Consider the following 26,742-nt stretch of genomic DNA (forward strand, 5'->3'; position numbering starts at 1 on the left):
ATACTAACTCTTGTGTGCAAAAGCTGTAGAAGAAAAAAAAAAGTTCAAGTGCTCTCTACTTTTCATTAAGAATAACAAATATGTAGAGGAGATCTAAACATATGTTTGCACCACCTCATAATCTGACAATCCTTGTTCAAGTGGTTCTGACTGTTTACATATAGTAAGACAATAGAAGTCTACATGTCAACGGATAAAGTATAAATCAAGGGATTGCAAACAAATCCTTCCTTGATAGCTTGTAGATTTTACACATTTTACAACACACGGTAACTTGCATTTAAAAATACAGAGCAAAGTACTTGAAAGCCTCTACAGGAAATAACGCTTAGATGATGATGAACAGAATTCTGAAAGTAAAAACTTGACTCATCTTACATTTAGAGAGTGGATTAAAATATAAAAATGTATATCCTTGAAGTCTTTAGTTGTCTACACTAAAATGTTACCTACCAAAACATATGTAGCTCAAAACATTGAATTTGTCTACATAATCCCTATATAAAAATGTTCTGGCTGGAAAAAAAATAAAAATGGTTTGGTGGTGCCTAATTTCCAAATGAATGTGCCCACCCATGGATTAAACAATTCTTCATGGTGGATGATGAAGTCACGCTTTCAGCATGCCACAGTGAGCTCGGTATGTAGGTCACAAGGACAGTACGGCAGAACCAACTCGACAAAGAGGCATTGGAGGCTGTTACTTTCTGAAACCAGTATAGAGGATAAGAGATAAATAAGCCCTCTGTATATTTTTAGTTACTCCCTATTAATACTTATAGGGAAATTATAGTGATAAAATGATATGCTCTAATTTGTTAAAGCATGTAATAATACCACTAACCACACAGCAACTCTATGAGTAAAACCCTGCAAAGGGATTAAAGTACATATTTAAAGGGACAGTCAACGCAAAAATTGTTCTTGTTTAAAAAGATAGATAACGCCTTTACTACCCATTCCAACATTCTTATATTAGTATACAGTACTTTATAAGCTTTAAACCTCTACATTTCTGTCTGTTTCTAAGTCACTAAGGACAGCCCCATGATCACATGCTTTTGTATTAGCTTTTCACAACAGGGGAGTGCTAGTTCACGTGAGCCATATATATAACATTGTGCTCACGCCCGTGGGTTCTAACAACAGCATTAATTGCAAGTCAATAGATAATAAATAAAGTCATATGATCAGGAGGCTGTCAGAAGATGCAAGATTCAAGGTAATCAGAGATAAAAAGTGTATTAATATAACTATGTTTTCTGTGCACTAGGTAATGGGTAATAAAGGGATTATTTATCTTTTTAAAAAATAAAAAAAAATTGAGATAAATATCCCTTTAAGTGTACTGCTGGTCCTAAGCGGAAACAGATGTTGATCCAAATCAGCAGTGCTGCTCTCACAGTTGCGCAGTGCGACAAGTGGTTCTGACTGGATCAGCAGAAGTTTCTGCTCAGCCTAGCGGGACTTCATTTAAGCAACAGGTTATCTTTTTAAACAATAAAAATCAGTAGGCACAGTGTTATCTATATAGCACAAGTAAACTAGCACCATCTAGCTATGAAAAACAGTCAAAATGCCCTGAGAAGAGGCGGCCTTCAAAGGCTTAGCATAGGTTTAGCTTAAAAAAAAATAAAAAAAATGTTTATTATAAAAGTAAATTGGAAAGTTATTTAAAACTATTTGAATCATGAAAGTATAATTTTGACTAGACTGTCCCTTTAAACTAGGGTAACAAACCCTTCTTCTGGTCATCCTTACTATTTCCATAGAGCTGAATAATATACGTAAACTTCACATTGTTCAATTGGATAATACTGCAAACCCAAACTTCATGGAAAAATTAAACAAAATTTGTGCAAAAACAAAAAAAAAGAAAAGTTTTACTGCAGGAAAACAACGAGCTGAGACCTGAAGTATCATGAGAAATAAATTTAAAAAGAGTCTAAGAAAATAAAAATGTATCAGCTTTAAAAAAAAAAAAAAAAAATGTATGAGAAAAATTAAAAATGCAAAACATTCTAAGCTTTTAAGAAAAACAAACATAACTAATGGATCACATTATAAAATCATCAGTGCAACAGCTTAAAAGGACACAGTACTTTACAACTTGTTTCCCCTTAATGTTTTCCAAAGCACTTAATATAACTACTGCAGAATATTAACCCCTTGAGTGCTAATGACGGCTCTGAGCCGTCGCAGAGTTCCCCACTCTGGTGCGAACGACGGCTCAGAGCACTCTCCCACCTTGAGGAAGATCTGGGGGCTCCTACCCCGGCGATTGAGCCTGTACGTTATGCGCGGTGACGTCACCGTGCAACTTTATTTATACTTAATGTTAAGTATAGGAGCAAGGGGCATGCTGCTTAGAAGCCTGTATCTCAGGCATCTAAGCAGCTACAGACCCCCAAGACCCACCGTTGGAAAGGTAATCGCCTAACATTTCCAACAGTGTACGTCTTGGGGATCTGGGGGGGGGGGGGGGGATTTAAAAAAAAAAAAAAAAAAAAACTTAACATAATTTATGCTTACCTGATAAATTTATTTCTCTTGTAGTGTGTTCAGTCCACGGGTCATCCATTACTTATGGGATATATTCTCCTTCCCAACAGGAAGCATAAATTATGTTTTCTCTTGTTAAGTGTGTTCAGTCCACGGATCATCCATTACTTATGGGATACCCATACCAAAGCTAAGTACACAGATGATGGGAGGGACAAGGCAGGAACATTAAACAGAAGGAAACACTGCCTGTAGAACCTTTCTCCCAAAACCAGCCTCCGAAGAAGCGAAAGTGTCAAATTTGTAAAATTTGGAAAAAGTATGAAGTGAAGACCAAGTTGCAGCCTTGCAAATCTGTTCAACAGAGGCCTCATTCTTAAAGGCCCAGGTGGAAGCCACAGCTCTAGTGGAATGAGCTGTAATTCTTTCAGGAGGCTGCTGTCCAGCAGTCTCATAGGCTAAACGTATTATGCTACAAAGCCAAAAAGAGAGAGAGGTAGCCGAAGCCTTTTGACCTCTCCTCTGTCCAGAGTAAACGACAAACAGAGAAGAAGTTTGTCTAAAATCCTTAGTTGCCTGTAAGTAGAACTTCAGAGCACGGACCACGTCTAGATTATGCAAAAGACGTTCCTTCTTTGAAGAAGGATTAGGACATAATGATGGAACAACAATCTCTTGATTGATATTCCTGTTAGAAACAACCTTAGGCAAAAACCCAGGTTTAGTACGCAGTACTACCTTGTCTGAATGAAAGATCAGATAAGGAGAATCACAATGTAAGGCAGATAACTCAGAGACTCTTCGAGCCGAGGAAATAGCCATCAAAAACAAAACTTTCCAAGATAAAAGCTTAATATCAATGGAATGAAGGGGTTCAAACGGAAAAACCCTGAAGAACTTTAAGAACCAAGTTTAAGCTCCACGGAGGAGCAACAGCTTTAAACACAGGCTTAATTCTAGCCAAAGCCTGACAAAAGGCCTGGACGTCTGGATTCTCTACCAGACGTTTGTGTAAAAGAATAGACAGAGCTGAAATCTGTCCCTTTAGCGAACTAGCGGATAAACCCTTTTCAAAACCCTCTTGTAGAAAAGCCAATATCCTAGGAATCCTAACCTTACTCCATGAGTAACTCTTGGATTCGCACCAATATAAATATTTACGCCATATCTTATGGTAAATTTTTCTGGGCACAGGTTTCCGAGCCTGTATTAATGTATCAATAACCGAATCCGAAAACCCACGCTTTGATAGAATCAAACGTTCAATTTCCAGGCAGTCAGCCTCAGAGAAATTAGGTTTGGATGGTTGAAAGGACCCTGAATTAGAAGGTCCTGCCTCAGAGGAAGAGACCATGGTGGACAGGACGACATGTCCACTAGGTCTGCATACCAGGTCCTGCGTGGCCACGCAGGCGCTATCAGAATTACCGATGCCCTCTCCTGTTTGATCCTGGCAATCAGTCGAGGTAGCAACGGAAATGGTGGAAACACATAAGCTATGTTGAAAACCCAAGGGGCTGCTAATGCATCTACCAGCACCGCTCCCGGGTCCCTGGACCTGGATCCGTAACAAGGAAGCTTCGCGTTCTGGCGAGATGCCATGAGATCCAGATCCGGTTTGCCCCAACGACGAATCAGTTGAGCAAATACCTCCGGGTGAAGTTCCCACTCTCCCGGATGAAAAGTCTGGCAACTTAGGAAAACCGCCTCCCAGTTCTCTACGCCCGGGATGTAAATCGCTGACAGGTGGCAAGAGTGAGACTCTGCCCAGCGAATTATCTTGAGACTTCCAACGTCGCTAGGGAACTCCTGGTTCCCCCTTGATGATTGATGTAAGCCACAGTCGTGATATTGTCCGACTGAAATCTGATGAACCTCAGTTTTGCTAACTGAGGCCAAGCTAGAAGAGCATTGGATATTGCTCTTAATTCTAGAATGTTTATTGGAAGGAGTTTCTCCTCCAAAGTCCATGATCCCTGAGCCTTCAGGGAATTCCAGACTGCTCCCCAGCCTAGAAGGCTGGCATCCGTTGCTACAATCGTCCAATCTGGTCTGCGAAAGGTCATTCCTTTGGACAGATGAACCGGTGACAACCACCAGAGAAGAGAATCTCTGGTCTCCTGGTCCAGATTTAGCAAAGGGGACAGATCTGAGTAATCACCGTTCCATTGACTGAGCATGCATAGTTGCAGCGGTCTGAGATGCAGGCGCGCAAATGGCACTATGTCCATTGCCGCGACCATTAAGCCGATTACCTCCATGCACTGAGCTACTGATGGGCTTGGAACGGAATGAAGGACACGGCAAGCATTGAGAATCTTTGATAACCTGGACTCCGTCAGGTAAATCTTCATCTCTACAGAATCTATAAGAGTCCCTAGAAAAGGAACCCTTGTGAGTGGTAACAGAACTCTTTTCCACGTTCACTTTCCACCCATGCGACCTCAGAAATGCTAGAACTATCTCTGTATGAGACTTTGCATTCTGAAAACTTGACGCTTGTATCAGAATGTCGTCTAGGTACGGAGCCACCGCTATGCCTCGTGGTCTTAGTACCGCCAGAAGTGAGCCCAGAACCGTCGTAAAAATTCTCGGGGCCGTGGCTAACCCGAAGGGAAGAGCCACAAACTGGTAATGCCTGTCTAGAAAGGCAAACCTTAGGTACCGATAATGATCTTTGTGAATCGGTATATGAAGGTAAGCATCCTTTAAGTCCACTGTGGTCATATATTGACCCTCTTGGATCATGGTTCGAATGGTTTCCATCTTGAACGATGGTACCCTTAGGAATTTGTTTAAGATCTTTAAATCCAAGATTGATCTGAAGGTTCCCTCTTTTTTGGGAACCACAAATAGATTTGAGTAAAATCCTTGTCCCTGTTCCGATCGCGGAACTGAGTGGATCACTCCCATGATTAAGAGGTCTTGTACACATTGTAGAAATGCCTCTCTCTTTACTAGGTTTGTTGATAACCTCGAAAGATGGAACCTCCCCTGTGGAGGAGAGGTTTTGAAATCCAGAAGGTATCCCTGAGATATAATCTTTAACGTCCAGGGATCCTGCACATCTCTTGCCCAAGCCTGGGCGAAGAGAGAAAGTCTGCCCCCCACTAAATCCGTCTCCGGATAGGGGGCCCTGTCTTCATGCTGTCTTAGGGGCGGAAGTAGGCTTTCTGGCCTGCTTGCCCTTGTTCCATGACTGGTTGCCTTTCCAACCCTGTCTGTAACGAGCAGTAGTTCCTTCCTGTTTTGGAGCGGAGGAAGTCGATGCTGCTCCTGCCTTGAAGTTACGAAAGGCACGAAAATTAGACTGTTTGGCCTTTGGTTTGGCCCTGTCCTGAGGAAGGGCGTGGCCCTTACCTCCCGTAATGTCAGCAATAATTTCCTTCAAGCCGGGCCCGAATAAGGTCTGCCCTTTGAAAGGAATGTTAAGTAGCTTAGACTTGGAAGTTACATCCGCTGACCAGGATTTAAGCCAGAGCGCTCTGCGCGCCTGTATGGCGAATCCGGAATTTTTAGCCGTAAGTTTGGTTAGATGTACTACGGCATCTGAAACAAACGCATTAGCTTGCTTAAGGGTTCTAACTTTGCTCAAAGCCTCATCCAATGGCTCTGTGCGAATCGCCTCTTCCAGAGACTCAAACCAGAATGCCGCTGCAGCCGTGACAGGCGCAATGCATACAAGAGGCTGCAATATAAAACCCTGTTGAACAACCATTTTCTTAAGATAACCCTCTAATTTGGATATGAGAAAGCACAGCTATCCTCCACCGGGATAGTGGTACGCTTGGCTAACGTAGAAACTGCTCCCTCCACCATAGGGACCGTCTGCCATAAGTCTCGTGTGGTGGCGTCTATAGGGAACATTTTTCTAAATATCGGGGGAGGGGAAAAAGGCACAACGGGTCTATCCCACTCCTTACTAATAATTTCTGTAAGTCTTTTTGGTATAGGAAAGACGTCAGTACACACCGGTACTGCATAGTATCTATCCAACCTACACAATTTCTCTGGAATTGCCACAGTGTCGCAATCATTCAGAGCCGCTAATACCTCCCCTAGTAACACACGGAGGTTCTCAAGCTTAAATTTAAAATTTGACATTTCTGAATCCGGTCTCCCCGGATCAGAACCGTCACCGACAGAATGAAGCTCACCGTCCTCATGTTCTGCAAATTGTGACGCAGTATCAGACATGGCTCTCGTGTCATCAGCGCGCTCTGTCCTTAACCCAGAGCTATCGCGTTTGCCCCTTAATTCGGGCATATTATATAATACTTCTTTCATAACATTAGCCATATCATGTAAAGTGATTTGTAAGGGCCTAGATGTACTTGGCGTCTCAATCCTACGCATCTCCCGAGCGGGAGACGCAGGTACTGACACGTGAGGAGAGTTAGGCGGCATAACTTCCCCCTCGTTGTCTGGTGATAGTTTCTTTATCGGTACAGATTGACTTTTATTCAAAGCAATATCAATACAATTGGTACACATCGTTCTATTGGGCTCCACATTGGCTTTTGAACATGATGAACAAACAGTTTCCTCTGAATCAGACATGTTTAAACAGACTTAGCAATGAAACTAGCAAGCTTGGAAATCACTTTCAATAAGTTTACAAGCAATATAAAAAACGCTGCAGCGCTTCAAAAAATACAGATAGAATTAAACAATTCTTAACAAGAAGTGTATTATTAGCAGAGGATTGCACCCATTAGCAAAAGGATGATTAACCCCTCAATACCCAAAACGGATAAAACGGATATCAATTAAGATTTAACGCTTTTAATCACAGTCAAGCACACTGTCACAGATCTGCTGTGACTGATTACCTCCCTCACAAATTAATTTTGCAGACCCCTGATCTCTCTAGAGACGTCCTGGATCAAGGAGGAAGAAGCAGGAAGACTGTGCTAGAATTTTAACTGCGCAACAAGGCGCTAAAACAAGGTCCCTCCCACTCCTATCACAACAGTGGGAGCCCTGATATAACGGTTTCCATGCAGAAAAATATGTTAGCCATGTGGAAAAAAATCATGCCCAAAGAGATTTATCACCAAAGTACCTCACAAAAACGAATAACATGCCAGTAAACGTTTTATTAAAAAGCAACATTTTCCAATGTCATGCAAAGTTATCACTAAGCCTGCTACCAGTCGCTACCACTGCAGATAAGGCTTAAGTATTATTTCAGTTTTAACAGTATTTTCCCAGTCAAATTCTAGTCCCTAGAAAATAACTCGACTGCGCATACATTTATCAGCCTGATACCAGTTGCCACTACTGCATTTAAGGCTGTACTTACATCATACGGTAACAGCAGTATTTTCTTAGTCAATTCCATTCCCAGAAAATAAAGTACTGCACATACCTCATTTGCGGAGGACCCCGCATGCTATTCCCAGTTTCTGAAGTTACCCCACTCCTCAGAATGTCGAGAACAGCCAGTGGATCTTAGTTACGCCTGCTAAGATCATAGAAAAAAAACGCAGGCAGTTTCTTCTTCCAAATACTGCCTGAGATAGAAAAACAGCACACTCCGGTGCCATTTAAAATAACAAACTTTTGATTGAAGAATAATGAAGTAAAAACTCCAGCTCCTCTCGCGACCTCCTTCTTTGTTGAGGGTTGCAAGAGAATGACTGGATATGACATGTGAGGGGAGGAGCTATATAGCAGCTCTGCTTGGGTGATCCTCTTGCAACTTCCTGTTGGGAAGGAGAATATATCCCATAAGTAATGGATGACCCGTGGACTGAACACACTTAACAAGAGAAAAGCTTAGCACCTTGAGCTTTATATAGAAAATGTTTAGTGGTTATTAGATATGTGCATTCGTGTTTTTCATCCCTACACGAATGTTTTTTTAGTCTTTATTTTAGCACCGCCAATGGATCATATATACAGAGTTAATGCCTTGCAAGAAAAAAAAAAGTAAAAGATAATAGAACTAACAACTAAACAGGCATATCATATACTATCATTACATTGCTGGAGTTTTCACATTGTAAAAAGGAGAAAGAAAAAAAAAAAAAAAAAAAAAAAAAAAATAAAAAGGCAAACCCCACAAGGGGTATTATTATGCAGTTGCAGTAATCATCTCTGACAATGTTGATCATCTTGACATTCTAATCCAGATATAATATGTGTGGGGGGTAAGTACATGCCTAGCTTATGTAGACCACAAATAACAAAACAACCATCTTAAATTAACTATTGATCGATCTACCCTCACTATACTTATTGAGTGTGAACTCTCTGCCTGAAAAGGACAGAGGGGAAAAAAAAAAAAAGATAATGGGCAAGGAAGGGGGTCCCCTGAACTCTCTCCCTCTCAACATCCTCTACTTATTACTAATATTTAAACAAATAGTGGTGCCAATTCAAGTTCTCATATCTTTTTACTCTAAAAGGAACATTAAACCCCAACATCTTCCTTCATGATTCAGACAGAGAATACAATTCCAAACAGCCCAATTCACCTCCACCATCCAACCCGCCTCATTCCCCGCTGAAGAAATAGCAATGCACACGGACGAGCCAACCACACAAAGCATCCATGTGCAGTCACCGAGCCCATTCAGACAAGCCTTTCAGCAAAGGACATCAAGAGAAGTAAGCAAATTAGATAACAGAAGCAAACTACAAAGATGTTCAAAACTGCATGCTTCCCCCAAACCACGAAAGAAAAAATGTGGGTTCCATGCCCCTTTAATACTTCAGTGTCCTGGGTACTAACCCTGCCTGTGGAGTGAGTACCAATCAGCTGGAAATTCATCTAGGACAACCAATTCGGCAAATGACTCAGTGCTTAGAAAGGGATACAAAATCTGTTTCTGAATCTGAAGTGTATATGTTTTAGTCACATTCGTTTCTTTTCAGAGATGCAAATATTCTTGTGAAAGTGCAACTTCAGGTCTCAGTGTTTTGCATTTTCACAAGATCTCAGTGTGTTGCACTTTCACAAGAATATCTGCGGCTCCGAAAAGATACGAATGCGGCTTGTGGCAGACTACTTCCAAATTTGTTGCGGAACAGAAGTTAAGAAAATTAAGCAATGTCTAATTCTCAAAACTTGAAATGCACCTACTGACTTCTTAAGGCTAGCACTGCTACATATATGTCCCTAATTGTCTCTTCCAACTAAGCCAAAATGGTGGGTGAAGTTTAGCTATTGAAAATTAATTGCAGTAAAAAGTTAATTTGTTTTAAAAATGTTGAGACTTGGCCTTTATGTTATTTTATACTAGCAACACAACAGAAATATTGTGTAATTACAAGGTTTTTACTTACCCTTTAAATGTATGGTAATTTGTACCTCAGTGTTTATTTCTGAATTTAAAAAGCAGATTTTGCTCATTTAAATCATTATCTGTTCTTCTCCAGGACATGCCCATAACAATGTATATCACACCTGCTAATGTTATCTATGTTAGGTACTGAATTGCCAATTATGGCTGTGTGGTTTAATGAGCACAACCAGCTATTTTAAATACAAAATCTCCATATCCCTCCCCCACGGAGAGATTAAAGGGACAGTCTACACCCACATTTTTATTGTTTTAAAAGATAGATAATCCCTTTATTACCCATTCCCCAGTTTTGCATAACCAACACAGTTATAATAATATACTTTTAACCTCTGTGATTATCTTGTATCTAAGCCTCTGCAAAGTGCCCCTTTATTTCAGTTTTTTGACAGACTTGCAGTTTAGCCAATCAGTGCCTGCTCCCAGATAACGTCATGTGCACGAGCACAGTGTTATCTATATGAAATACGTGAACCAACACCCTCTAGTGGTGAAAAACTGTTAAAATGCATTATGAAAAGAGGTGGCCTTCAAGGTCTAAGAAATTAGCAAATTGTTTAAAATTACATGCTCTATCTGAATCCTGAAAGTTTATTTTGGCCTAGACTGTCCCTTTAATGAAGTCTCCCGTTTACGGGTAAAGGAACAGTTAGGGATAGGAACACCCCCCCCACCCCATAAAAATGTCTTTTTTTTTCTTTCTTTTTTAAACCTCATATACTGTTGATAAAAAAAAAATATGCAGAATTAAAAAATAAAAATGGACTGAAGAGCATTTCATATTTTATTTTAAAAAGGAATAAAATGTAAATAGAAGGGCTAATAAATGTATAGAAGGACAATTAAACCCTAGTGAATGCCCCAAGATTAGAAAATGCACATGCAAATTTGCTTAAGACGCTGCTTCATTAATATTTAAATAAATGCATCAGCACTGTCGCGCTATTGGCTGATATATGATTCATATATTGTCTGAATCCAGCACTCAATTATGGGCAGTCTTTGGAGACGTTTTATACACAAATTAAAATACAGGTAGCCCTCAGTTTACACCAGGGTTAGGTTGCAGAAGGAATGGTTGTAAATCGAAACCATTGTAAATTGAAACCCAGTTTAGAAGTTAAGTTAATGGGAAGTGAGGGCGTTTCGTTCCAGGCCCCTCTCAAAATTGTCATAAGTAACACCTAATACATTATTTTTAAAGCTTTGAAATGAAGACTTTAAATGCTAACCCTAATACAATAATCACACAACACAGAATATATAATTAAACTAAGTTAAATGAACAAAAACATTTGCTAAACAGCATTATAAGCCTAATAAAATAATCACACAACACAGACTTCACTTGCATTTTTCTGCAAACGGTTCTTTCTATGCATTCCAATTTGGACTGATATATAGACAGGAAGATTTTGTTCCTTTGAAATCTACTCGATAGCTCAGGTCTGGTTAAACTGATTCATTTCAGCTTGCTTGGCTCATGCAGACAGCTCCACTTACTGGCTATTTTAATAAATGCACTGCTTCTCAATGCTTTTTAATAGCAGTCACATGACTGGAAAAAAAGGTGGTTATTCTGAAACGTTGTAAATTGAACCGTTGTAAAACGAGGGCCACCTGTATACATTTTATTTATATAGATCCTTCGTTTTTAAAAAGTGTTTTAAAAAGTGTATTACTTGAACTTTCAGATTCTGCAATTTGTAGATGTGAAAAAAAAAAAAAATTCTAACCCTTTAAATAAACTCTTGCAGGTAAAAAACACATTAAAGAGATATTGTATCATTTTATCCAATTTAAAGAGTACTAACATCCCTTCTTCACATTTGTGAAATAAAATTGTAACAGGCAGCAGAAGTTCCACTTCCTCTGCTTGTGCAGGTATAACTACTGTACTTACAACTACTCTAACCTCTCTGCAGATCAGGGTGGGACCTGCCCTTACAGGGAATATACTAACAATGCTGCCTCTGAGTGAGAATGAACTGTACTGCAAAAAGTCACTGATCTATACCCGATGGCATGCTGGGAAGTGCAGTCTCCAGGTGCTACCTAGAAATAAATATATGTAGCTAGCTGATATGAATGGATTACCCTAAATCAAGCCAGTGGGAAGTGTTCAGTTTTCTTATGACATCAGATCTATTTCTAGACTTTCTAGTTTCCATAAAAAAATATTTGTACAAAATGGACAGTAAACATAATATTTTCAATGCATTTGTAGCAGTGAAAGTAATTCACTTCAGCTCACTACTCTAATGAAAAGCAAGGCCTTACCCATGTTTATGGCTTCTTTGTAGTTACATTATAAAGCAGGCTGCACACCCCCTCTATTCAAGGATTTCTTTCAGTAAAGCCCAGGCAGGTGTTACAATCAATCAGATGCTGTTCCCGCAGCACTCGGTCTTGCTCTTCTACAACACAGTATAGAAGCAGATACTATAGTCCTTTGTAGAGCAGCAAAATGAGACATACTTTGTGTTTGCGGAAATAAATAGGACTGCCTGATTGTCAGGGAGAAACATTAGAATAGTAGCAAGAAGAAGTACAAAGATCTCTAAATGCTGCTAATATTTGCATGTGTATTGCTCCTTTAAGAAACAAAGTGTGTAGTTTTATTTTTATAATAAAGAATAATATGCAGATACTGATCTAAAAATCCAGCATAAAACCTTTTAAAAACTTACTTAGAATCTCCCAATTTAGCACTGTTGATGAGGTTATGCTGGGGCACCCACTGAAAGGGGATGAGAGCAGACCTCCCCTCCCCTCTGATCAATTATACAAAAAGAAGCAATCTGAAGTTTGTATATATCAGTATACATCTGACACTGTGGGGCTTGGTTAAGAGTCTGAAAATTAGCACAATGTTCTTTAAAAATAAGCAAAACTATAGCTTTTTTTTTTTTTTTTTTTTTTTTAACAAAAACACCCCTAGATGGTCTATATAAATGATCATCTACAAAACATTTATACAAAAAAAATAATCTAATGTATAATGTCCCTTTAAGAGCCAAACTACACCAACCACTAAAGAGGAACCAATCTGAGCTTGTTACTCGAGTATACAGGGCTAGCCACTGTCAATGTGTTGTTGAGAATGTTGTGTCTAAGCTCATCCTCCCTAATGAGGTCAATAAGGGACAGATATGTGGTACGGTTAACCTTGAGAAATCTGTCATGCACACTTCAACTTCAGAATTGAAAAACTCTTATTTTTGAAAGTTAAATCAAAGGAACTGAGGGCAAAATAATTAATTAAAATATACTGCATGCATAATTAAACATTTTATATCACAATATCCTGTCCATTTAAAGGAATTCAAAATTAAATTTTCATAACTCAGACAGAGCGTGCAATTTAATTAAAAAAAAAAAAAATCCAATTCACTTCCATTATCAAAATGTGTATTTTTTATATGCACACTTTGAGGCTCCTACTGAGCATGCCCAATAATTCACAATAGATATATACTATATATGCATTTTGTGATTGGCTAATGGATGGAAATTATGCATTTGTTGATTATGGAATTCTACAGTCCTTTAAAAAGGGATATGAAACAATTAAAAAAAAAAAAAAAAATCTTTAGTAAAAAAATTCTATTACATCATTTTTACTAAATTGATATTTTTTTACCGTTTTCCTGTAATGTTATCCTGAAATTGCTTGCTTTTCCAAACTCTCAGTGGGACTCATATGAGTCCTATCACGGTGGTCTACCCCAGTAAGAGTATGATGGAGTTTAAGATTATGCGTTATTCTCCATATATCTATATACAAATAGCACTGTCTGGCTCCTAAATATCCTTACTGGCTCCTAATTTTTAAACAAATTTGTCAAGCACTGCTCTAATCCCTTAGTTACGATTTGACAAATCTGTTTAAAAATTAGGAGCCAGACAGTGGGATTTGTATATAGCTATATGGAGAATAACCCAATAAGATAGGAGCCAGGGGTAAAATTCTAGGAGCCAGTGGCTCCCAGGTTTGTCGAGTCCTGCCTTAGAAGGACCTGGACGGATTTTCTTCATTGAGGCCGGCTGTGCATACAACTGTACTGCGCATGTGGTCGGGAGCACAAGTTACAGATGTTAATATACTAAATAAAAGAAGACGATTCGACGCCTATCATTCTTGTGGAACAACCCTTTTTTGTGGGCTGTCGTCGGTGATGTAAAATTGCAAACAACATTTTAAAGTAAAAATAAGTTATTTTCAAATTATAGCAAGTGAATTGTATTGCTCTTACATTCATAAATCAAAATATATCATTTCTTTATATGAAATTTTGATCCGATTTATAATCCTTTAATTGTTTAGTAGCTCAGGAAATCTGCTACCAAATTCTGAAGAACTGAAATAGAATTGTAAGAGATGTTGATCTGAGTCTCAAACGGTAGATATAAGAAAACACAATCATGATGTCAGATTAAATACTTGACCTAACTAAAAATAAGTGTGCAACAATACCAGTGTTAAAGAGACAGAAAACCCAATTTTTTCTCTCATTTTTTTTTAGAAAGAGCATTCAATTTTAAACAGCTTTCCAAATTACTTCTATTATCTAATTAGCTTCCTTCTCTTGATATACTTTCTTCAAAAGCATATTTAGATAGGTTCAGTATCTGCTGATTGGTGACTGCACATAGATGCCTCGCGTGATTGGCTCACCCATATGCATTGCTATTTCTTCACCAAAGAATAAATGAAGAATGAAGCAAATTAAATAATAGAAGTAAATTGGAATGTTGTTTAAAATTGTATTCTCTATCTGAATTATGAACGACAAAATTTGGGTTTAATGTCCCTTTAATATAACATATATAGCTAAGAAAAAAATGTGAAATTAAAGTAAAGCGCTTATGTGCTCAAGTTATTCCAACACCACCTTTTTGTTACAAGTAACCCACTCTATAAAGGCTATCACTACAAACTTCCAGATGAAATGTCTTTTAAAAGAATTCAAACTTTATGTATCTCAAACCCTTAATAGAAAGAAAGACAGCGTAGCATAACTCTGTAATAAAGGTGATATACAGGAATTTCCTGAGGAGGAATTGAACTGGATAACATGGCTCCATCATCAGCACACAATATATCAAGACCACTGATTTCCAAGGCTTTATATATTCATTAAAACAGACACAAAACTAAAAAAAAATAATTCAGTATTAAGATAAACAATACAATTTTTTTAAAAAGTTTCCAATTAACTTCTATTACTATTTACATTTGCTTCCTTCTGATGCTACTCTTTGTTAAAGGGGACAGTATAGACTCATTTTCATATAACTGCATGTAATAGACACTACTATAAAGAATAAGATGCACAGATACTGATATAAAAATCCAGTTTAAAAACTTACTTAGAAGCTGTCAGCTTCGCTCTGTTGAAAAGGTAGCTGGAAAGCCCACTGCAAGTGGCAAATAAGACACTCCCCCCTCCCCCTTCTTTTGCATATGAAAAGACCCTTTACACAAACAGCAGCAAGCTGGAGAAGGTAGCCGACGGTATTCACATACAACTTTGGGGCTTGGTTAGGAGTCTGAAAATCAGAGCAAAGCCATTTAAAAATAAGAAAAATTATACATTTTTAAAAAAAACAAACTTTATGGGCTTTATAAATAGATCATCTACAAAACATTTATGCAAAGAAAAAATTAGTGTATAATGGCCCTTTAAAGAGATATTCAGATAAGCGGCCTGCACATGTCTGCAGCATTAGATTACAGGAAATAGCGCTGCCATCTAGTGCTCTTGCTAATGTATAACATAGTTACAAAACCACTACCATATAGTGCCGCAGACACGTGCACACTCCTGAATTTACCTTCCCTGCTTTTCAAGAAAGGATAAGAAAACCAAAAAGAAAAATTGAAAGACGTAAATTGGAAAGTTGTTTTAAAAAAATTGTATGTTTTATCTGAATCGTGAAAGAAAAATGTTGGGTTTCAAGTCCCTTTAACTTAAAGGGCCATTTATGGAATAAGATTGTTAACAAAAAAGGCACGTACTTTTTAAAAAATGTCTTTATAATTAAATGTTGTAAAAATGTCACTTGATTAAAAAGCCGGTTATTCTTATCTAATCTACTCAACTGAGGTAACTTAGGGACAGTTATAAATAATACATAGCAATAATGATAAAACATAATTAATAATGATAAATACCAAATACCACTCATTAGCAAAGTCTGTATTAATACTTTAGACCAGGAAAGGCCAACTGGCATCCCAAAGACCTCATTCAGCCCTCTGCACCAGTCTTTGTTGCCCAATAGAAAAACCAGAACTAATGACGTATGCCATAGTTTTTGTGGCCCAGAAAAAGGAGGAACTAAAAAGATGTGCTGTCACTCGTCCTCTAGACGGGAGATAGAGGGTTCCCTACATTCTTACCCAAATGCCTTGTGCCACTGGACATTTATATTATTTGCATGTTTAAATTATCATAATGATATGCAGGCCCCTAACTTAAAGGGCCAGTCTACACCCAAATTATTGTTGTTTAAAAAGATAGATAATGCCTTTTACTACCCATTGCCCAGCTTTGCAAAACCAACATGGTTATATTAATAAATTTAATAACATTTAAACCTCTTACTTTCTGCCTGTTTCTAAGCTACTACAGGCTGCCTCTTATCACATGCTTTTTTAGTTAATTTTCACAACAGGAGGCTGCTAGTTCATGTGGGCTATATAGATAACATTGTGCTCACGCCCGGGGAGTTATTTAAGAGTCGGCACAACACAGCACTAAATGCAAGTCAATAGATAATAAATTAAAAGTCATGTGATCAGGGGGGCTGTCAGAAGAGGCTTAGATACAAGGTAATCACAGAGGTAAAAAAGTGTATTAATATAACTGTGTTCGTTATGCAAAAATGGGGAATGGGGAATGGGTAATAAAAGGGATTATCTATCTTTTAAAACAAAAAAATCTTGTGTAAACTGTCCCTTTAACTGCTGAGCCATCTCCACCCTTAAGCTGAGCTGTTTTGGAGTTTCTAGATGCTGCACACATTTAACACTTATTTAACACTTATTGTAGGCCACTTTCAGTGAGTTTTCAGTAGACCCAGCAGATTCAAACTGTACCATTATTTGCTGTACTGTTTATATCATGACATGAGAAGTGTACTACAAAAAGTGTAAAAAAAAAAAAAAAAAAGTGCATATGTTTAGTAAAATTTTAATAAACAAGGTAGTGTGTTTTTTGTAAACTCTTTAGGGGGGAAAAAGGGTCAAACTCTTGTAAACAAGGGACAATTGGGTAGATTTACCAAGCAGCGGATGCTGCAATCTACCCCCGAAGTTTCCAGCTCGCCTGAAACTTAAAGTTAAGAAGCAACGGTCATAAGATCGCTGCTTCTTAACTCGTCCGGCACCTCTGTTCGGGATGATTGACACCCCCTGCTAGCGGCCGATTGGCTGCGAATGTGCAGGGGGCGGCATTGCACAAGCATTTCACCAGAGTACACCAGGGTGGGCATGGGGATAAAGCTACCCCTATGGGTAAAGTTATGTAACGTTGATGTGTACATAGGGGCTCCCAGGAGGTCAGGTGATCATTACTACTACAGTGATAACCTGGATATTAAAACATATAGAGGGGCTTTTGGTCTTTAAAATAAGTGTTCTTGGGGGTCTCTAGGCCTTTTTGATGGACTGTTATATGTGTCTAGAGACAACCTCATTAAAAAATCGTGTATTTTTTATTTTAAAAAATTTTTGTTTAAATTCATTACTTGACTTACTGGTTTTGCATGAGTTTTCTGTGACTATACTTTATTTGAATAATTGGTAAAAAAAAAAAAAAAAAAATTTAAATCTGATTCTGTTACATAGAACTAAATAAAGAATAATACTGTATATTGATATTTAATATTGTTTTATTTAGGGATGCACCGAAATTTTGGTCGCAGAAACATTTTGGCCGAAAATGGCATTATCATTTTTGCCTGGTTTTTTTTCTTGGTAAAATAATTGTGTAGCATATTATTGTTTTAAGATATTTTTGTCCAATTTTATTGTGTTACTTTCAATAAAAGTGTGGGGTTTTTTTTATTATTGGCTTGAAGTTTTTCAATTCAGATTCATTCATCTAATTATGCCAAAAAAAAAACAAACAAATAAATATTTGAAAATAATTTTAAAAGATACATTTTCGGTATCTGTTTTCGGCCAAGTCCAGAATTTCCATTTCGATAGAGAATATATATATATATATATATATATATATATATATATATATATATATATATATATATATATATATATATATATATATATATATACACACACACACACACACACACACACATATACATACACATACATAGGGCTTAAGGGAGCCGAGATTGAGTGGTGTGAATACTTACCCCCACCAGCTCCCTTTAGCTCTATCAAGAACTTCCTGGTTTCTGGGTTTGCGACATCTCCACCCCCATATGGGGTGCTGTCCATTGTCGAGGTGGTGCTGAAACCTCAGCAACCACGTATAGGTCTGTAACTGCAGGGGAACCGCGAACAGCTCTGAAAATCCCCCCCATGGTGACATGTGGTTGTCATCGGCAGTTAAGGCATTGAGCAGATTGCGTACACATGTCGTTATTCACAGTTAAAGAGTCAATGCTTCTATTTAAAAATACTGACAAGCAGCCGCCCCCCCCCCCATGTGTTAGGAAGCTGGTCATCACTGCTTTAAACTGTGCAGTGCTTTTCAAGTTTTTGTGATGCACAAGGCCACACCTACTCATGCTATTTCATTTTTTAATGTTTAGGAATAATTGTCACAAATATTGGTAGATGTACTTGATCTGGTTGGGGTGAAATTAAATGGATTGCACTCCTCAGGGGTGGGTGGTTCCTGGGAGTGGTTTGACCCCTAAGAACAGTTACAGATGGGTGTGGATTGCATCCTGCAACAGTTCATTGGAAGGTGGGCAGCCATCTAAGAAGTACTTGTAAGATTTTTAGTATTTAATAAAAGCTGTGTCTTTTCTGGACGTGCAGTTACTTAGAAACATTTCAGAAAAGGGTATTAGTTTTAATTATGGGCCAAAGGGACTTCATTTGCATGTGAGGTTTCTAATACCACATCTGAACTTTCAAATCATTCATAGCTATTTGTCACTGACCGCAAGTAACTAACTAATTTATCTTATTATTAAGATTTGACAGAAATACATTTGCCTTCTAATGAGAGAAACAGGAAATTGTAGACAACAGGATGACAGCAAGGTGGATTAGCTTTTAATAGACCAAGCTAGATCTCAATATGCAACGAAATTCGATTATGAATGCAAGGCTTGAAAAAAATTCACAATTTACTTTAAGTTACAAAAAAAACGGGACTGTAAACACTGTAAAATTGTAATACAAAGGTTTTGTTATGCATCTTAAAAGGACATTAAACACTAAATACATGCTAGATAGAATGATGCATTCAAAGAAAAGATTAGTCCATGACTAACATGTAGATGTATTTTTTAAAGTTGCATTAGTTGTTTAAAAAGTGACAAAATAAGTGTAAAGTTTTAGTGTCTATAAAACACTGGGAGCTGCCATGTTGTAACTTGTGTTACCTTCTCTGCTGTGGCCAATTAGAGAAAGTTATAAATAGGTCACTAGAGTGTGCAGCCAATGGTTGTGCTGGATTTAACAGTGTTCTGCACTTCCATTTCTAACAAGAACTGAAAAGCTCACAATTTCAGAATGGAATTACAGGCAAAGAGGACAAAATAAATAATGAAAGTATACTGCAGAGCTGTTTTATATATACAATTTATCATTTTATTTTACCATCTCAAAGTGTTTAATGTCCCTTTAATACAACTTTGCTATATACTTGCAATATTCAATTTGCCCCTTTTTTTTGTAAATTAGCTTTAAAAATGTATTTCCCTAATTGGCTTTAATAGATAAGAACAGCAAAACAATGTACTTTATACAGACATTATGACTAGCCTTGTCTGCACGCAAGTCCAAAATAGCTCCTACAAATAAGGAAAGTGTGGATAGAGTTTGACTATTGAAGAACAATTGCAAAAAACAATATATTGGCGTTTAAAAAAAAAAATTTTTAGACGTGACTGATATGTTATTCTATTGCAAGACAACAAATGTATTGTAACTAAAAGATGTTTAAAGTGAATGTCAATTTTCAGCAATGAGTGCCCGGTTTTTAAAAATACTTTTAAAAACAGGGGCACTTTCATTGATGAAAGTTTACATTGCACCGGATTTGTAGAAATACTTACCTTTTACCTCTGCAAAGCCGGATCGATGATCCCCCTCCTTCTTACTGCTGTACAACCACAGCAATTACGAAACTGGTTTCCTCCAATCACAGCCGAGCATAACGAGATGGACGCCCTGGGGTGCAAGCCATGATTGGAGGATGCCGGTTTTGACATTTCTGACGTCAGTACAGAGGAACTGAGGCTGGGATTGGCGATCCGGCTTTGCAGAAGTAAAAGGTAAGTATTTCTACAAATCCGGTGCAATGTAAATTTTCATCAATGAAAGTGCCCCTGTTTTTACAAGTATTTTTAAAAACCGGGCACTCATTGCTTAAAATTGACATTCACTTTAATATCCTTTTAAAGTTTATATTATAGGGTTTCCTATTCTCAAATGTTTTCATTATGGGAGGGCCAGTAACTAATGGTGGAATTGGAAAGGGGACACATTACATAGAAAACTGGCTACAATTAATTAATTGTATTTAACTGTGTATGCTACTTAAATGTACAACAGTTGGTGCAAATACAGTACTTAATTACCCAATGGAAATGTGGAACTTCTTTTTTGTTAAAATTATAGAGTTCTGTTTTCAGCTCTGTAGCATAGTGGGGCCGTCCACACAAAAACCCTTAGAAAGCTGCAGTTTGCACAGTGTTCTACCCAGGACCTACTTAAAGTGAATGTAAATTTTGATGCTAAAGTGCCCGGTTTTTAAAAATTTGATTAAAAATATGGGCACTTTAATTCATCAAAATTTACATTTCACTCGTTGTAAAAAAATACTTACCTTTAAACTTGACAGTTTCTCTAGCTTCCTCCAGTCGTCGCAAGCCATTTCTGATGTCAGAAATGATGGATGGGTCATCCTCCAATCACGGCTTCCCCCCGGGGGAATCAGTGTCTGATTCAATGCCGTGATTGGAGGAAGCCGGATTCCTCAATTTAGACCCAGGAAGAGGCTTTGCGACAGCTGGAGGAAGCTGGATCTGCTGTCAAGATTAAAAGATAAGTTTTTTTTCACAACACAAGTGAAATGTAAATTTTTATTAATTAAAGTGCCCCTGTTTTTAATCGAATTTTTTTAAAAAAACGGGCACTTTAGCATCAAAATTTACATTCACTTTAAAGGGACACTCAAGTCAAAATAAACTTATTCAGGTAGATCAGTATCAAATTTTTCATCATCTTTTTATATACACACTTTCTAAAGGACAAGATCCTAATAAGCATGTGCACAAGCTCACAAGGTATACGTATACTATTTAGTGATTGGCTGATGTCTGTCACATGACAAGGGGCCAGAAAATGGAAGAAAAAATAAAATGTCAGAAAAAAGTCTGCTTATTTGAAACTCGGAGTAGGTATTAAATCATAGTATTTTAATGATTTAATTCTACTGCATTGGAGTGGTCTTTTAATGGGCACACCTCCAAGCTAAAATGTAAGCGAGCCACAGGCACACTGTCCTATCACAGTGTGCCCAGTAGTGCCATTGTACTAAATGTACTGTGCTCCAGGCTGGCTAAAGCAGCTAACAGCTTTAGCTATCGCGGGATCAAGAAACATTTTGTTCAATGGAGCTACTAGGCACGCTGTGATGGGACAGCACGCCCATGAAGTGCTTTTCAAAATAAACAGGATCAAAAGAGGCTGTTGAAGAACACAATGTAAGTAATAGCTTTGCCTCCTTAAATCTCACAAAACTATTTTTTGCAGGTTTTGCTAAGTTAATGTTACATAATTCTGCAATATGTGCAGAATTATGTAACATTAGTTTTTACGTTTATTATCCCTTTAAAGGTGCAACTAATGTTATAAAATGTATTCTTAAATTAATTTAGCTTCAATTATACAATGTATTTGTGATTTGGATAACATTTATTAAAAACATTTTTTATTGCAATGTATTTTATACCCCACTCGGCTACTTCAGAATGTCACCGGCTGGCAACATTTTCTGTTGAGAGAACAGTCGGGCAGCTCTGTCCTACACAAAATAATAAAGGGAAATGTATAATAAAACATAATCTAACTTTATGGATTGCATGAGGTAAAAAATAAATAAAATTCAATACCATAAAATCATCAGAATGGAGAATGTGGCAGATTATTATTAAACATATGGAAAAGTGTCTGAGATATATGTAGAATTATTTAAATAAAATGCCATAGGATCTAGAAATAATTTTCATGGCTTCAGAGATTTGCCATGCCCTGTAGTAATGAAATTTAAACAGAGCTTCTCCAGGGCAAGAGGAGCGGAATTGAGCCACTCCCAGGACAGTCATTTTACTGTATACTCATGTTAACCCTATTTTCAGTTAAAGTTACCATTAGTATTAAGTGCACTGCAAGTTGTAGTTACTAATCTATATAGATATACAAATGATGGCTTAAAAGCAATATTTGTAATTTTATTTCTGAAATTATGTAATAATGTAATACTGGCCAGAGCCCTTGTATTTATTTAGCTCATACTTATATGGTGCGCCTAGTGATGTGTGTGGCCTACTTGTTTGCATTTTTTTGACCCTTGGTTATCACAAAGTTGGAGGAGTTATATGAAGTAAGAGTAATGTCAACATTATCAAATCAACCCATAGAGTCCACAAACAAATGTTTATAAGGAATATTGGAAAAACCTACATGTTATGGACAAATGTTTAACCACAATGCAATTAAAAAAAAAGCTGTCAATAGGTTAAAAAAAAAAACTAATGAAAGCTCATCTTATTCAGAAAAGCCTTCCATGCATATCCAAACAAGATCACTTTAGTTTTGCTCTTACATTTCCCTGATACTCTGATCCCCTTCTCCATTGAACTATGCCCTTTTATCTGACAAAGAGCAATTCAATACTTTGGCTGCCCTACCCTTTGAAATCAACTGGATGGATTATTATTGTAGGGCCATAAGCATACAGTATGTGTTTAACAGATAGATTGTAAGAACTTATAAAACAAAACAAAAAATGTTTTGTAAATAAGATGTAAAAATAATTAACTCCCCGAAAAATAATAAATCACTAAAATAACTACATATATTTTGCTAGCATTTCGTGAAAATGACGGTTTAGGTTCTAAGGGTAGGTGTGAATTATTTCTATAGGTATGTCCATGGACTGGAAAACAATGAAAATTTGCTAGCCAAGTATTTTCTAAAGTTTTTGAATGCAGATATTTTGCAATACAATGCATAGCTACTAATATATACTGTAATATAAACAATGACTTTTTTGTTTGTTTTTTTAAGAATACTAAACATTGTCAAACCTGAATTTTTAGTAGAAGATACAACTGCTTCTATCAAGAGTTTTCTGGATCTGGTATAGCATAAACCAGGGTTGTTGTATGAGTACTGCTCCACGCAAATATCAATAAACTTTTCATAAATTCTTAATAAATAAATCACTTCTACATAGACCATTAATAACGGTCCAGTGAAGTCCAGTGTGCTGCATACACGTGATTTCCTACACAGCAACTATCATAGCCCCTGGCTTAGCGTAATCAACAGAGTTATTGATGATTTATACAACACAAAAGTGACAGTTACTTGTGTCACTAAGAATATACATACGGGCCTAACCATATCATCTGTACCTCCCGGAAGACAGGTATATAATATGTGAGAGATACAAGTCCAAGGCATTTTCTCACCTTTCAAAGAGTAGCCTAACTGCAAAGATCCCCAGCGCAATAGGAAAGGCGGAAAGAATATGTCCGGCCCGCGGGTACTGCTCCCCAGACTCGGTATCCGCTAGGTCAGCCCATGTAACGTTCTGTGGCAGCCAGAATCGCTCATTCCAGAACCAGGCTGAGAGAGCCGCCATCTTCCGCCGCACCACGGAGACACCCGGGGTACCAGGAAGGATAGCACGGGGGAAGACGCGGTCCCCCGCTGATCAGTCTGACACGGAAACTAGGCGGTACTCAGTCAGCAGGCTTATTCAATAACTCCTCCTCTACAACAGACCGCACCCGGAATCGTGCATCCATCTCTCTGCCATCTTACTACACCCAAAAGCATCATCTGACATGTTTGCACACTTAATCGGTGGTCGCCATCTTACTACTCTCATTAGTTTCCACTTCCCTGGTCTCATTATAGCGCCAGCTAACGTTGCTAAAGGTTTATAATTTAACTTGCCCTCCTATTGCCATTTGCTGACATCTCATTACGCTTGAGCTACTGAAAAGGTTCCCTCTAGCGGATGATTTTAATTTTGCTTTATTCATAAAAATACGATATTTCCACATGAATCTACATACAAAGTTATTTTTATTTTTTTCCACGTATCACCTATTGTTACAATGCTTCATATTCTACCATTACCTATTTGTTTAAAACCCGTCCACCTCTTTATATGCTTATTGGAGGTGTAAAAAATAGCATATACCTTTGAGCAGATCATCCAAACTATGCCTCATATAGCTAAACTATCAAAGTTTGGGATCCCTCTACCAAGCTACCCTCCCAGCTCCCACATCTTTTTTTTCCTTTAAAAGTGGCTGTCCAGAAAACTTCCATGCTTGCTCAGATGCTCTGCCTAACCCTACCCACCGAACGCCTTTGATTCTGCCTCTGTACGTCATGGCTCCGCCTATGAGATACCTATCACTGCCTACAAGTCTCAGACTCACTCAGGCTCAGCCTAGTACCAAGCCCCCAATCCCATAAGGAAGGTGTCAAGCAAATGATGGAACAGGAGGAAAACCTGAATTGTTTAGGTGGACTATAATAATGATTCGGGTTTTCATAGCTCCCAGTCTGCCCACACACTGCCTCTGCATACTTCCCAGACAGACCTCCCGACCTGTGACAAATTGGCAATACTGCAGGAGACTGTGAGGTCTGACCTCATTTTCCTACAGCTTTGCCCCAGGTCTCCCTGACTCAGCCCCAGCTTCCCAGCACTGGTTGCAGAATGTGACATGGTGGGAGGTAGGCACCTGAACAGGAACCAGTGCTTTATGAGGGGCCTGCTTTTTTCTTGTTTTATTCGGAGTCATGGCAGCCAAGGTGAACTATGTGCTGTAGACAAGTGTGCCATGGGCAGTTTAGCGGTGGTTAGTGATGTATCTTTTGGTAGCCCCAGGTTCCAAATTGTGGTACCAAACATAAAGAGGAAGAGCAACAAGAGGATCTGGAGTTCTGCAAAATTACATTTTAAGAGTGAAGGGAGGTGCTGCATACATAGGGCTTATTTTTATTCTGCTTTACTTATCCAAGTCCCAATTTTCCTTTAATTTACTTGTTTCTTTGTCCTAGGTAGAGCATATAAAAAAGGTACTTGCAAATGTATGGTTCTTAACAGCTTTAAGAATTTGAGTCAGTGCTACAATTTAACTATTAGGCCTGCTTATGGAATACGATTGCTGTCTGAAATTCTTTATAATTGTATAAACATTTTGACATAGAATACAAATCTACATTTTTTTTAATACCATTTTTTTTTCTAATAGATAATTTTGTTTTTTGGAAATACAATAAAAAAAAATATTTTGGATGTATTTTTTTTTTTTTTTTTTTTAGTCACACACAGCATGTGTGAAAACCCTGTCAAAAATAAATTCTAGTTCCCATTTTGCTAAAGGATTTGTGATGTCACAGCAAGTCAGTTCAGCAGTTTGCCTAGGCCGGGATCGGCAAGCGTCTCCAGCGAGCCCAGTGCTCACCTTGGAGCATTTGGGGAACCCTTCCAAGTGAGGTGCTGGGCATTCGCTGAACGCTCAGATGACGTCACCCCCAGCTTGCTGGTTACGCTGGTAGTGAGAAGAGCAAGCGTCTCGGCTCACTATGACGCGGCTTGGGAGCATTTTCTTAACGCTCCCAAAACTGTTACGTCTTCCCTGCGCCACCTCATCCCCCGGGATTTAACTGGCGCTGGGACACGGCGCTTGCCAAATGTGGCCCTAGAAACTAGCTACTGGGGAAATGGTTGACAACCCCAGCACATCAGCATCATCTCAGGACAAGTAAACTTTTTAACATTTATCATGTAACGTACAACATGAAGTGATCATTCTCTTTTGCATCATACAACACTATACAGAGAAATATTGATTTTGATGTTTTAATTACAGTTTTTATGGTAGCAGGAAAACGGTCTGTATCATGTGGTCTTCTTTCTGACTGTAAGTTTTTTTTATATTGTCATTTACCATACAGCATGCTTTATTTAATATGCCATAAAGGGACAGTCAACACCAGAATTATTGTTGTTTTAAAAGATAGATCATCCCTTAATTACCAATTCCCCAGTTTTGCATAACCAACACATTCATAATTATACACGTTTTACCTCTGCAATTACCTTGTATCTAAGCGTCAGCAGACTGCCCCCTTATTTCAGTTCTTTTGACAGACTTGCATTTTAGCCAATCAGAGCTGACTCCATGGTAAATTCATGTGCATGAGCTCAATGTTATCTATATGAAACACATGAACTAATGCCCTCTAGTGGTGAAAAACTATAAAAATGCATTTAGATTAGAGGCAGCCTTCAAGGTCTAAGAAATTAGCATATGAACCTCCTAGGTTTAGCTTTCAACTAAGAATACCAAGAGAACAAAGCAAAATGGGTGATAAAAGTAAATTGGAAAGTTGTTTAAAATTACATGCCCTATTTGAATCATGAAAGTTTTTTGTTTTTTTTACTTGACTGTCCCTTTA

General features: G+C 37.9%; 1 protein-coding gene across 2 annotated transcripts in view; it reads right to left on the minus strand.

Moving 5' to 3' along the window:
• The window catches only part of CERS5 (ceramide synthase 5), a 251,544-nt gene extending 227,505 nt beyond the window's left edge, over nt 1-24,039 (minus strand). The window contains exon 1 of one of the 2 annotated variants that reach the window (XM_053708354.1): nt 23,727-24,039. In XM_053708354.1, coding sequence (XP_053564329.1) covers nt 23,727-23,899 — 173 coding nt within the window. In that variant the 5' untranslated portion in view covers nt 23,900-24,039. The remainder of the gene's footprint in view (nt 1-23,726) is intronic. The other variant, XM_053708356.1, reaches the window with a different exon arrangement.
• Nucleotides 24,040-26,742: the final 2,703 nt, after the last annotated feature.

The sequence above is a fragment of the Bombina bombina genome, chromosome 3, assembly GCF_027579735.1.
Source record: "Bombina bombina isolate aBomBom1 chromosome 3, aBomBom1.pri, whole genome shotgun sequence".
Lineage (NCBI taxonomy): Eukaryota > Metazoa > Chordata > Amphibia > Anura > Bombinatoridae > Bombina > Bombina bombina.